At 41.3% G+C, this 13,485-nt stretch overlaps 1 protein-coding gene across 8 annotated transcripts in view; it reads left to right on the top strand.

Moving 5' to 3' along the window:
- Positions 1-13,485, top strand: part of magi2a (membrane associated guanylate kinase, WW and PDZ domain containing 2a) — a 253,880-nt gene that overhangs the window by 167,494 nt on the left and 72,901 nt on the right. For all 8 annotated transcript variants that reach the window (XM_040035519.1, XM_040035518.1, XM_040035516.1 and 5 more), the window contains exons 4-6: positions 1,214-1,429; positions 3,680-3,890; positions 10,170-10,249. In XM_040035519.1, coding sequence (XP_039891453.1) covers positions 1,214-1,429; positions 3,680-3,890; positions 10,170-10,249 — 507 coding nt within the window. The remainder of the gene's footprint in view (positions 1-1,213; positions 1,430-3,679; positions 3,891-10,169; positions 10,250-13,485) is intronic.

The raw sequence follows: 13,485 nt of genomic DNA, 5'->3' as shown, positions 1-13,485 counted from the left end.
GTAGGGAGTTGGTTCTGAGCAGAGACCGAAACTAAGAGAGCGAGAGAGATGGTTATTATTCAGTCCAAGTCATGCAGAAACCCATAGTTATATTCCACGGAAATCCAGGCACTGGGCTAGTAAGTGATTTATATGCAGAGGAGGTAATGGAAGAACTTCGCAATAATAAATATGCTGTTCTTTAAATGGTTGCGATTAGCTCGCAATTAGATGTGTGCAGGTCAAGATTACTTTGCAAGTGTGCACGTCTTTGTGCAGATGATGGTGAATTAGCTGGAACAACATCTCAAGTGCAGAACTCATCTGACATTACAAGGCTAACATCCTAACCCGCTCTCACTTCTCTCATCCTTACTTTCTTTATTCCGTGCCCGTTCTGCTGCCTCTTTGCATCTACATTATGTACACAGGAATTATTTTTCAGTGCTGCTTTTCCTTTATTAAAATTTTATGGAAATGCAGATTTTATTTTTTTAATCTCATGTCATCTCCTGGGATTAACAGAAGCAGATATATTTACTTTTAAGACACTTAAAAAAAAGGGGGGGGGGTCTAACATGTTTCCTTCTGAAGAACTGAGGTTCCTCCCAGTAGAGAGGGAGAGGATAAAATGGGCCAAAATAACAGCTCTTCTAAATGCTTTCTTATATATTAGCAAACCTTTAACTAAACGTGTTCCTTTAAACACTAAGGTAAGCAATGAACCCTGAAACTGTTCAATGGGTCTATATTTTAGAGTGTGTGTGTGTGGTTAGTTTAAAAGGTTTGGGGAGCTCTGATTTGCATAAAATAGGCTAAATGTAAACTTGATTCAAATGGGGAGAAGCCAAATCAAATCCATTCAGTGAAACTGCAACACTTTGGCAACAGAACGCATTTCCCAGCTGCTGTCGTAGTCAGTGATTGGGAAGTGTGGAAATCACAGAAGCTGTGGACATATACCATCAGAGTGAGGCTGTGCTTTAGCCAAATGTTGCTTTGATCTAAAATTTGCATTTTAAGATGTCCAGAGCTTGTCAGTGATATCCATCTTTTAGATCCCTTCATCCTGCTCTCATTTTCACAGGGAATTTGACAACTTGGGGATATTATGTGATGTATGAGAATCTAAAGTTCCTTTGCACTCTACTGTATGTCTATAGCATTTGTAGAAAGTCTGAAAGAGTGGCCCATAGCAAAGCTTTGATTTAAAACTCTAAACTTTGTTTTCCAGATAACTTTTACGGCACCCCAAAGCCTCCGGCTGAGCCCAGCGCTCTACTGCTAAATGTAACGGACCAGCTGCTCCCGGGCGCCAGACCCAGCTCAGAGGGCAAGAGGAAACGCAACAAGTCAGTCAGCAACATGGAAAAAGCCAGCATCGAGCCCCCCGAGGAGGAGGAGGAGGAGAGACCCATTGTCAATGGCAACGGTGTTGCTGTCACCCCAGGTCAGTCCCGACAGCAACCTCCACAGACGCACAGAGGCAAAGGTCACTTCTGCCGAAGGCTTCATCATGACAGCAGGGTCTGAGGTCACGCTTGGGCTCAGTCTGATCTGCATGTTACAGCGACAGTCTCTTTAAGGGCGGTTGCCTAGCAACAGATGCAGGAACAGATTGTTTTTACATGCATTTCTTTGAAAATGATTTTACGGCAGATTATCACTTTTAATTGGTTACACAAATATCTTTATATGTAGTTTAATGACGTGATATATAAACAGTGAACGGCAATTCGCTCTCGCAGTGATTACCTCTGCGGCACAAACAGTTTATGATTAAAGCATTAGTGCTGCTGCTCTCTAGAATTTGATATCATTCATTAGGTACCATTTTTAAACAGTGTCTCAGAACAGATAGCCAAGGGGCAAACACATATTTTGCTCCCCAATTCAACAAAAGCCTGTAGGCTGTTTAAAAATCAACAAGGGCATTTTATTAAGTGCTTTCTCTCATTTGTGAATCAGCCCTGTAGAAAGTGCTGTTATCCTCTTTGTAAATACAGAAAATTGGCAGAAAAGGGGTTTAACATTCTGTGTAACAAGGCCAAACCTCTAGAGCTTGTCGTTATCCATAAACTGATAGAGAAAGGTGCCATTCTCTGCACTGAAAGACTAGACTAAAAAGACGTATCCAAGTATACCTTCTAGTGTGTGCACTTGTTATAACAAGTAAACACACAAACACAGATACATGGAGTTGCTCCGTCACGCACTGAAACCCGTGATCACATGAATAGGCGATCATAAAAACACCATTATGAGTTCGAATTTTGTGATTCCAAATCCAGAGCCACGCTTCGGTCCTGTGACTTTCTAAGATGGTTTCATGGCCTCAGGAAAAGACTTTCACTGCACAGCATCAGTCAGAGCAGCACAGAAGCTGAAGGAGTCTGGGTGCTGATTTCAGCTGATCCCTGCACTTACTTTTATATTGTGCTGCAGCTGTATTTTTGGATGTAATTACGGCTATATACTATGGAGCTGTTAAGGTGATATTTTGAGAAGGGAAGTTTGGTTAAAGGATGCAATATTGGTTTCCTTTTGGCAACGAGGTCAAACAAGGTAAGATTCATGATTTGCGGAAGAAAAACAAACAGAAAAAATACTCAGATTAAATGTTCTAAGGGTGAAGTGATGATTTTCCTTTAAATATCATATTTGTTTTACTGGATCAGAGACATAAAATACCTGAATTGATTAAAGGAAATCAGAAGCAAAAAAAGTTTAAAAAGTAGATTTTTGTGTGTTTTTTTGCATGTTATTTTACACTTTGACTTTACTTTCATTTTGTCTGGAGCCTGCCGGACATCATTGCTGTGGATGATAAAATAATATAAATCTCTGACATTGTGATCTCATTAAAACCCAGCATGTAAAAGCTAAGACTTTGACACAAGACCTACTGTATGGTAGTCAGCTTTTAATGAAGCTGACATGATTTATGTTTTTACAGAGCACCACTTTTATGACCAGAATGCCATCGGTTCAAATTTGTACATGAAGTTTTGAAAAGTTTTTATAAATCAAGAGTGGAAATATCTTCAGCAATAGTGAGATGCTCAAAAACGTCATGCTGAGGCATGTTGTTTGTTAAAGTGGGCAGCTTCTCTCGGCTCAGGAGGAGTTTTGTCTCTGAAAGGGACCGAGTGTGGGCTGACCAGGAGAGCAGAAGGGGAATCAATAGAGCACAGCAGGCTCTGTGATCTAAGCAGATCACTACCTCGCGCTTTCCCTCCCATAGATTATCTCTCAATCCGCTACTTTCATTTGTCCCCTCTTCACTTCCCTCCACCAAACCTCCTCTGGGATGAGCTCACACTTGCCATCTCTTTCTCTGTCTTCCCATTTTTCTCTCGCTAACACTTTCACACACTGCCACAACTCAAAGTAGGGCATCACCGCCTGCTACTTTCTCAATCTCTATTGTCTCCTCTGATTTATTCATCTTTCTGTCTTGTTAACCTCAATCACTCCCTCTGTTCCCTCCTGTCTTTCCCCAATGTCACCACTTCCTCTCACCTTTTTCTAATCACTTTCCTCTTTTTTCTGCCTCCACCCTAGCCCCTACTCTCAATCAGTCCCTTCACATTTTCCACACTTCAGCTCCCTTGTCTTTCACTCTCCTCACCCTCCCCCGTTCCTCTCCTCTCCGATGATAATGTCATGCCTGACTCATCTTGTCCTGTTGTCACCTCAGAATCAAGTGAACATGAGGACAAGAGCACAGATGCTTCAGGGGACGTCGGCCCGCAGATCAACCCAGCAGAGGCCCCGAGCGAGGTACCCAAAGATGACGGTCAGATCCCGAAGATGGCAGTGCCCAAACCAGATGAGAACGATGAGCTAGGGCCGCTGCCAGACAACTGGGAGATGGCATACACTGAGAAAGGAGAAGTCTACTTCATAGAGTAAGTGTTTGAATGATATATGCATTCAGACTTTTCTCAGATATTCTTGAAATTGATGATGTTTATAAGTGATTTTTAAAGACCTCAGCGGGGTTTAAAGTGACAAAAAAAACTTTAGCTAAAAAAACGTTCTTCTTTTAAAGTAAGGTCTCTGAAAAATGAGCAAAATATAATTTTCTAGAACTTTCCTTTCCTTCACTTTTGTTTTTGCCATTTTTAAAGTATTATGTTAAAAAAAAACTTATATCAAGCCTGTTTTGATGATACATGTAAACAAAAAAACTTTTAAAATTGGAATTTGAACGTTGTTTTGCATTCCCGTAGTTATTGGAATATTTTCTTTTACCTTCAGCCATTTGTTGTGTGTAGCTGTGGAAAGAATGGATATCTGTACAAACTCACGTCACAATAATTATAAATCCTTTAATACAGCAGTCCTCAACCTTTTTTGTGCCACAGACCGGTATACAGTGGGGCAAAAAAGTATTTAGTCAGCCACCGATTGTGCAAGTTCCCCCACTTAAAATGATGACAGAGGTCAGTAATTTGCACCAGAGGTATACTGCAACTGTGAGAGACAGAATGTGAAAAAAAAATCCATGAATTCACATGGTAGGATTTGTAAAGAATTTATTCGTAAATCAGGGTGGAAAATAAGTATTTGGTCAATAACAAAAATACAACTCAATACTTTGTAACATAACCTTTGTTGGCAATAACAGAGGTCAAACGTTTACTATAGGTCTTTACCAGGTTTGCACACACAGTAGCTGGTATTTTGGCCCATTCCTCCATGCAGATCTTATCGAGAGCAGTGATGTTTTGGGGCTGTCGCCGAGCAACACGGACTTTCAACTCCCGCCACAGATTTTCTATGGGGTTGAGGTCTGGAGACTGGCTAGGCCACTCCAGGACTTTCAAATGCTTCTTACGGAGCCACTCCTTTGTTGCCCGGGCGGTGTGTTTTGGATCATTGTCATGTTGGAAGACCCAGCCTCGTTTCATCTTCAAAGTTCTCACTGATGGAAGGAGGTTTTGGCTCAAAATCTCACAATACATGGCCCCATTCATTCTGTCCTTAACACGGATCAGTCGTCCTGTCCCCTTGGCAGAAAAACAGCCCCATAGCATGATGTTTCCACCCCCATGCTTCACAGTAGGTATGGTGTTCTTGGGATGCAACTCAGTATTCTTCTTCCTCCAAACACGACGAGTTGAGTTTATACCAAAAAGTTCTGCTTTGGTTTCATCTGACCACATGACATTCTCCCAATCCTCTGCTGTATCATCCATGTGCTCTCTGGCAAACTTCAGACGGGCCTGGACATGCACTGGCTTCAGCAGCGGAACACGTCTGGCACTGCGGGATTTGATTCCCTGCCGTTGTAGTGTGTTACTGATGGTGACCTTTGTTACTTTGGTCCCAGCTCTCTGCAGGTCATTCACCAGGTCCCCCCGTGTGGTTCTGGGATCTTTGCTCACCGTTCTCATGATCATTTTGACCCCACGGGATGAGATCTTGCGTGGAGCCCCAGATCGAGGGAGATTATCAGTGGTCTTGTATGTCTTCCATTTTCTGATGATTGCTCCCACAGTTGATTTTTTCACACCAAGCTGCTTGCCTATTGTAGATTCACTCTTCCCAGTCTGGTGCAGGTCTACAATACTTTTCCTGGTGTCCTTCGAAAGCTCTTTGGTCTTGGCCATGGCGGTGTTTGGAGTCTGACTGTTTGAGGCTGTGGACAGGTGTCTTTTATACAGATGATGAGTTCAAACAGGTGCCATTCATACAGGTAACGAGTGGGGGACAGAAAAGCTTCTTACAGAAGACGTTACAGGTCTGTGAGAGCCAGAGATTTTCCTTGTTTGAGGTGACCAAATACTTATTTTCCACCCTAATTTACGAATAAATTCTTTACAAATCCTACCATGTGAATTCATGGATTTTTTTTTCACATTCTGTCTCTCACAGTTGCAGTGTACCTCTGGTGCAAATTACTGACCTCTGTCATCATTTTAAGTGGGGGAACTTGCACAATCGGTGGCTGACTAAATACTTTTTTGCCCCACTGTATGTCCGTCAATATTTTCATGGACCGGCCTTTAAGGTGTCGCGGATAAATACAATAAAATAAAACCAGTAATGGTACCAAAAAAAGAAGATTTATTCATAACCCACAGGAAAAGACCCAGGGAAACCAAGTTAACGATGAAAACGATTTTTAAAAAAACTATAAAAATCGATAAAACCATAAATTTCACACCTGCCTCAACAATCGCGGCCCCGTACCAAACGACTCACAGACCGGTCCGTGGCCCGGTGATTGGGGACCGCTGCTCTAATATATCAGCTGACCATTGATGTCAGCTGATATTACTTTACCAATAAAAATATCTGCTTGCCAATCATCTGTTTGTGTTGGCTGCATGTTAAAAAATATCATGGCACGAAAAATTATCGGTATCAACTATGAGACAAACTGTTGCTTTAAACATTGGTGCTGGGATTATACAAGAATTTCACTAAAGGCATTGCTCTGTAATAATAAGCAGCTTACACATTTCTTAAAAACAAAAGTAGAAAAATGAACAAATTGATAATCGATTGAACTGATTGGATAGGTTGACAGGTGAAGTCAGGCATGGACTATAATGCTCAGAAACAACATTGTGATCTGTAGTGAGAGTAGGGACCAGGTGGGAGAGAGTCTGGTGAAGTGGGAGGTATGCTCTGGGGAGAAGAGGAAGGCAGGTGGAAAGGTGAAGATGCAAGGACCACAGGTAGTGAAAGTTGAAGGGGTTTAAATACTTGGGGTCAACCGTCCGAAGGAACGGGCAGTGCCAAACCGAGGTGAGGAAGAGAGCGCAGGCAGGGTGTAGTGGATAAAGACGAGCGTTAGATGATGTATGGTTTGGAAACAGTAGCACTGACGTAAAGACGGGAAGCTGAGCTGGAGGCAGCTTGTTAAGATTTTCAATGGGAGTGACTGGGATGGACGGGATTAGAAATGAGTACGTCAGAGGGACAGCTCTGAATCTGAGCGCCATACTCAGAGATCATGTCATTTGCCTTACATCCTAAGAAGATTGCTAAAGATGTGGTGACTTTATGTTTTCAGCACTGTTTAATTGCCTCTGTGCTCAGCACACACACACAGACTATATGTGATACATGGTGGTTTTAAAGATTTAAAGCTCCCCAGAAATACCTTGCTACGTAGAACTCTTATAAACGCTCTAAAGTTTAATTCATTGGAGTTGTTAGCATTTTACAGCTGCAGTAAAACCATGGGGTGAATTTTTATTACATAAGAATAATTGAGTTGTTGTGTGTTTTTGCAGTGGTGTGGTGGGAATTGCGTGTGCATTTGAGTTCTTGTAAAACATTAACAAATGTAGATATAGCAGAGAGGGGGTTTTGCAATTGCGAAAAAGTTTGGGGGCTTTTCTGCACCAGTTGATCATTTCAGTGATTAGGAGAAATCTCTCCGTAGAATCAGCTGAATCCCAGCCTGCTTGAGCGCACTCTTTTAACTGCTAGAAGCTTCGCAGCAGCACCAAAGTAAGAAATGAGACAGGGTTGTCAGCCAGCCAGGCACATGTTGTCTCTTCATGTCTATTTGCCACAGATGCAAACTTTTAATTCCTATCCTCTGCAGACAACTCGCCATATGTCTCCTACCCCAAACAGAGAAACCTCATGCTCCCACATCCATCAAGCACATTACACAACTAATTCACTTAGCCTACCGCATTTATAGCATCAAGGGTTTTTTTTTCTAGGCATAAGTGATGTAGTGCCAAAATGATCTCAGTTGCCAGAAGGATGCTTGTCTTTGATTGGCCTCCATATAAGATCAATTCGTTTACCTACTGCTCTTGAAGTGAGGTGTCTGAGAAGAGGAATAGACGGAGGAAGAGGGAAGGGAAAAAAAGTGATTAAAAATAGCAAAGGCGGAAAAAAGAGAGGGTGACAAGGAAAAGAGTAAGGAGGTAGTACGTTTTATATACTATAGGTAGTAATGGAGAAGAAATGACTGAAAGGCTAAAGTAGAGGAAAGAAAAGAGAATAAAAAGCTCTGATGAAAAAGATTCAACATTTAAGCCAAAGACTTTAACTTGCACTGAAGTTCACTTCATGCTCTTCTGTATTTGGCATGAAGCTTCTTGTTCCTCTTTTATCTGTCCATTTTTTTTCTACTCAGGCTTCTGTTCATAGCTCAAAGGACAGCAATGCGCCATTCAATCAGTCTGTTACTTTGGTCCAGACTAAAATACCTCAATACACTTTGAGAAAAAATCTACCATGAAACAGCTGTGATTTCTGGCAAAGATGCAGTTTCAACCTTGTAAATATATAAAGATCTCTGCTCTGACATGTTTTGCCTATAACTAATTAAACAATTAATTGATTGATCAAGAAAATATATATTTTAATGAAATGTATTTATTTATTTTATTTATTTTCAGTTATTCAATTTCAGTTATTTGTATTTAAAATAACTGATTTTTATGACAGAAACGCCTTGTTCTGTGCACCATTTAATACTAATCAGCAAATGTCAACATGTTAACTCAGTTAATTAAGCTAGTCACAGCGCAAACACAATGTTGCAGGGCTATAACAACTATCTGGTTGTTCTACGTAGCTTTTTATATATATTCATTTTAATTATTCTAATATTCCAGCAATTAGTATTCTAGATAAACATCATCATCCAACAGTTTCCCTCTCTCTTTTGCCTCAGTGTCCATTAACACTGTTGGTGTGTTTCCTGGTGTTACTCCTGTATGTATGGTACTTCACGGACTCTATGCCAATAAAAAGGAGTTGGGGTTTTTTTTCTGTTTATCTTGCCTGCTTCCTGACTCTGCATTTGGGTCCTAGCCCCACATTCCTAACAGCGATAAGCTCTGTGGAGGTGTTAACAGAGACTAAAGTTGTTTTCACATCTGCACTGTTTAGTCCATTTAAATCCAACTCTGGTTCATTTGTGCTGATTTGACCAGACTTGCACTTAAGTGCATCAAGAGGAGCAGTTCAGCAGTTTGTCTCAGGTCCGTTTCTAAACGAGAATGTTTCCTTTATGTTAACATGATCTACCCATAATCTGACCTGGGTACCAGCTGCATGCTGTAAACTGTAAGAGTAAACAAACTCTAGCCCCTGGCTGAAAAATAAGTCAGGGACTCACTTAGTTGTGTTATCCACCAGGCCAGACAAAAGCGACTACTTCTTGTATTTAATTTTGTTGCTGTGTGGTCTGAGAGTTCTCACGTGGTTTGTTGTGGCACAATTAGGTTTTCTTGGAGTCTATTTGGAGTTTTATTTTTGTGAAAAGCAACCAAGCCACAGAGAAAAACTACTAGTTCACAAAGTCACCAGCTGATTCAGACGAGAGTGAACAAAGTGTGTCGGTGTGAAAACGCCCTAAAAGAAGCTGATTCATTGCACTTCAGTGAATCAGGTGAGAGAAACATGCCAGACTACTTTTTGCTCGGTGATTACTTTCGTGTTTTTCCCTTTGTCTTCTTTGTCATCAACAGACCATCACTTAACTTAACATTATTATCTCTATATTTTGCATTTTGCATGTTTTCAAGACTGTTCCTCTCTGTAAATCTATATGTGTTCGACGCCTAGCTGCGAAGAAAATATCCTGCGGGAAAACACAAAAGTTAAAAGTATTAAAGAGAAAAAAAGATATAAGAAGGTCTCCTCGCTGCATCCTCTTCCTTTATCTTCTCGCTTCCTTTATCTTTTTACTGTAGGCATTTTCTACACCTCCCCTGACTTCTCCCTTCCTACTATTGTTCTGTCATCATGAAGGGAGGCCATTGTGGGTCCAGAGCTTCAGACAAGCCGCGTAGATGCATTGCGCTTCCCTGGCACATCTTCATATCTGATCTAGATCCAGCTCTCTGCCTGGGGCTCTGGCTGAATCTGCCAAGCCCACAGCTGTTCCTCTCCATCACTCCCCCAGTCACCCCTCTATCCATTCCTATCCCTTCTCCTCTCCTCCTCCCCCGCCCGCTAATGAGAGACAGTGAGCAAATTAAAAGTATTGATTGCCATTTTGTTAACCTAAAGCATTTTTCGTCTCTCTTGTCACCTTTTTTAGACGCAGGCACTCAAGGGAGTCTCATCTTTCCTCTCTGAAATGATTCTCTGGCTGAATTAAGAATCCACCAACCTCCTTCTCTCTCTTTGTGCCAAGTCTCCTCTCTCTCGCCATCTATCACACTGCCTCTCACGCTCTCTCTGTCTTTTCTTCACAGCCACAACACTAAGACAACATCGTGGCTGGACCCGAGGCTAGCCAAGAAAGCAAAGCCGCCCGAGGAATGCAAAGAGGATGGTGAGTACAGCAGCTCCATCGTCTATTCGTTTTTCCTCTTTTATGCTTTTCTGCCTCTTACATTCACGGATGCTAACTACACACTGGAACGTAAGTTGCTCACGGCATTAATTTCAAGAGATTAAAATCTTGCCTGTTGCTCTGATGAGCTGCATAGTGGCATGATTTCCTGCAAGTCGGTGGAAGGACATTTGCTAAATTGTGTACGCTGGTACAGGATTTGTATGTTTTAGGAGTTATGTAGAGGCAGCGCTAATGTGTGTGGCAGCCCGCGCTGCAGTTGATAGGAAGCCCCGTGATATGTGTGCTTAAAACACAGGACCAAAGAGACTGGAGGTTACAAAGACTTCTTTATTCTCAACCGAGCGAGATCTGAAGTGTCCTTTATCCACCCACACACTCGATAAACACACAACAAAAAGAAAGGAGAGAGATGAATGTCAATGCATTTTTATAGACAAATACAAATACACAAGTGAGTTGTATCTTTCTCTTTTTTTCTCACATCCAGCCTTCCTGCTTCCCCTTTCTTTTTGTGCGTGACCAAGAGGGGGTTTATCAACTGAGTTATAGGCGCTGGGGGAGCAGCGCAGTTGAATATGAGTTGAATATGAATAATAGGATGGACAGAGACAGAGAAGAGAAGTGACTACCTTGCTTACTTGTTTCTCTTTTCAGTGCATGCTTGTTTATGGTGGGAGGGCAGCAAGGTTTTTTCAGGATGCATGTTCCTGGAAGCACATAAATACATTGGACACTGAATGAGTGTTCAGGCAGCAAGTCATGTGAGCAAATGACACCTCGCCCCAGGTCAAATTTAACCTGCCCTGTGTTGCCAGTTGTATGACAGACAGTTACATATGTTGGTGTATTGTTTAGTTTTGGAAATGTGGAAAATGATAATTGGAAGTGTACTAATAAACTTTCATGAGGCTACAGTCACAATAGGGGAAACGGTAATTACAGACTTGGCACAAATTATTGCCAAAGTGCGCAATGAACTTGTGATCTCGTTCCCTTTTAGCTCATTGCTTTGAAAACAGAGACCAGCTTTGCGACCACTCGCAGTCAGCTGCCGTCTTTAAACTGACTTTGGTGTGTCGAAACAGCAATAACATGGAGTCAGTCTGCTATCGGTCTGTAGCTGTGATTAAATCAGCAGAAATGAGAAATCTGTCACCATCTACATTCACAGAAATTCACATTAACCAGTTACTCCAGCCAGAAATGTAGATTTGAAACAGAAGTTCAGAAATTCGTCTACAAATAATGACACAGTTCCTGCAGGATAGCAAGTGACACAGACACTCAGCCAGCTTACCTTTTAATGGAAATATAACCAGAATGCAACAAGTTGGCAGGCAGTTGTGTCCCTTGTTGCAAAGAGTTATTGGCAGTTTTTCTGCATTTGTAAATTCAGAGTGATTGCAGTTGGTCTTAGAGACAGAAGGTGACATGTGCCATCATCTTTGGACCAGTTGGTCACTATAGCTACTTGCAATCAGAAGCTGAATGCGGAAAGAAAATCAGTAGGCTACCACTGATGTTTTCCTAGTTTCAAGGAGGCTGCCATCCTTCTTTTACTTTTTTTCTGTTGTCACTGAGCCATAGGCAGATGAGACAACAAGCTTTTGTGAAATAAAGCTGAACAACCACCTCAGTATAAAACATCTCAGCTATTATATAGAGTTTGAAATCATAACAGCTTTGGTGCTCATCTGCCAGCACAAGGTAACTGATATCTGAAACAGCTTGACAACAATTAAATGAATTCTGTAGTTTTGAGTGTTTCCAGAGATTTTGTGATCCTCTTCTTCCTCTCCTGCTGTGTTTTTGACTATAATTACGTTGCATAATTAAGTTACCTGAAATAAAATATACCTTAAGGTCACCCAAGCCGAGATTCTACACAAGTCCATCATTTAAAAATTAGGTGAACAAATACTCAAATGGTGCAATATTCCTGCACAGCCGTAGAAATTCAATACAGACACTACTGCCTCCTCTCCACCTACAAATGAATTCCAGTGACTCTGACCTTTCATCTCGCACAAACACCTGATCAGAAATCTAATTTTCACAGCTCTTGACCTAACACCAGTCAGATTCCTTAAAAAAACTAGAAAACGAATGATATTCATACCAGCTTGCGCTGTTTTTTCTACAACTGCTTCCTGCTCAACATGTTTTCATTTTCATAACTGCATAACTACAGCCTCGCAGAGCTGCATGGTTATTGTTTTTCCAATCAACTACACATTAAATATTCCCTGGTGTGTACCATGAAGTTAAATAAAATCTACATCCTACATAAAGTACATAAGATGATGAAGGATTCCAGCATGTTTTAAGTGAAAATAGATATATGTATTTGCGGTTTGGTAGCATTAAACATGGAGACTCATAGCCTGTTTTAACCTTCCAAAAAAATTGCCTCTTATTCAAAAGAACCCCCATGTAGTCACTGAAACTCCCCTTTCTCTCTAAATCTTCAGACATTAAAGGGAGAATGATCTCCAAGATGATGAAATGACACAGAAACAAAGACAAAGGCGCCTGTGAGGAATTAGTCCAAATGTGATTGTGCTTTCATCTCCAAGACTTCCAATCCTATTTATCCACCAAGGACACACCACATGAGGAGATGTGCTGATATTTGCAAGGATCGCTGCTGATCTTCTCGGGGCGTCTCATCCACTTAGTTAGTCCCAGCGGTACGAATCAAAGTCAGGCAAGAGAGTCAACTGTATAGCAGTTGATAACAGTGGCTTCAGGTCGGGATCAGCCGGATGAAAAAGTTCAGTGACTGCACCTGTAAAAAAAAAAAAAAAAACGCACCTGTTTGAAATATAGCTGTTATCTCCTTCAAGGTTTTCTCCTTGTGCACCTTCAGCACTTATCTGCAGGTTCACTATGCGCCTTAAAGGTTTAGAGATCAAACGGCTTCTGTGTTGAAATAACGCAGCTTTAATGTTTAAGATCTCTGGTCATGAGAAACGGGTCTTAGTTTATTTTAACTTCTTGAAGTTTAAGGACGGTCAACGAAGCATAAATTGTGGTTTCTGTGTCATCATCGCCAGTACACATGATATTGAATATAAGTAGGTTTTTTCTCACCATCACCTTCCTCCCCAAAGCTAAGTCTTTGCAACTTCTTCCTCTTTCCCATATTGAAATTCACATTTAATGGAGTCCTGGGAAAACAGTGTGGCTCATCAGGGATACAATCTTGAGGG

Source organism: Simochromis diagramma, unplaced genomic scaffold, assembly GCF_900408965.1.
Source record: "Simochromis diagramma unplaced genomic scaffold, fSimDia1.1 OVJJ01000816.1, whole genome shotgun sequence".
Taxonomy (NCBI): domain Eukaryota; kingdom Metazoa; phylum Chordata; class Actinopteri; order Cichliformes; family Cichlidae; genus Simochromis; species Simochromis diagramma.
Note: the sequence above shows the minus strand (reverse complement) of the source record. Positions and strands in the feature narration are given on the sequence as shown.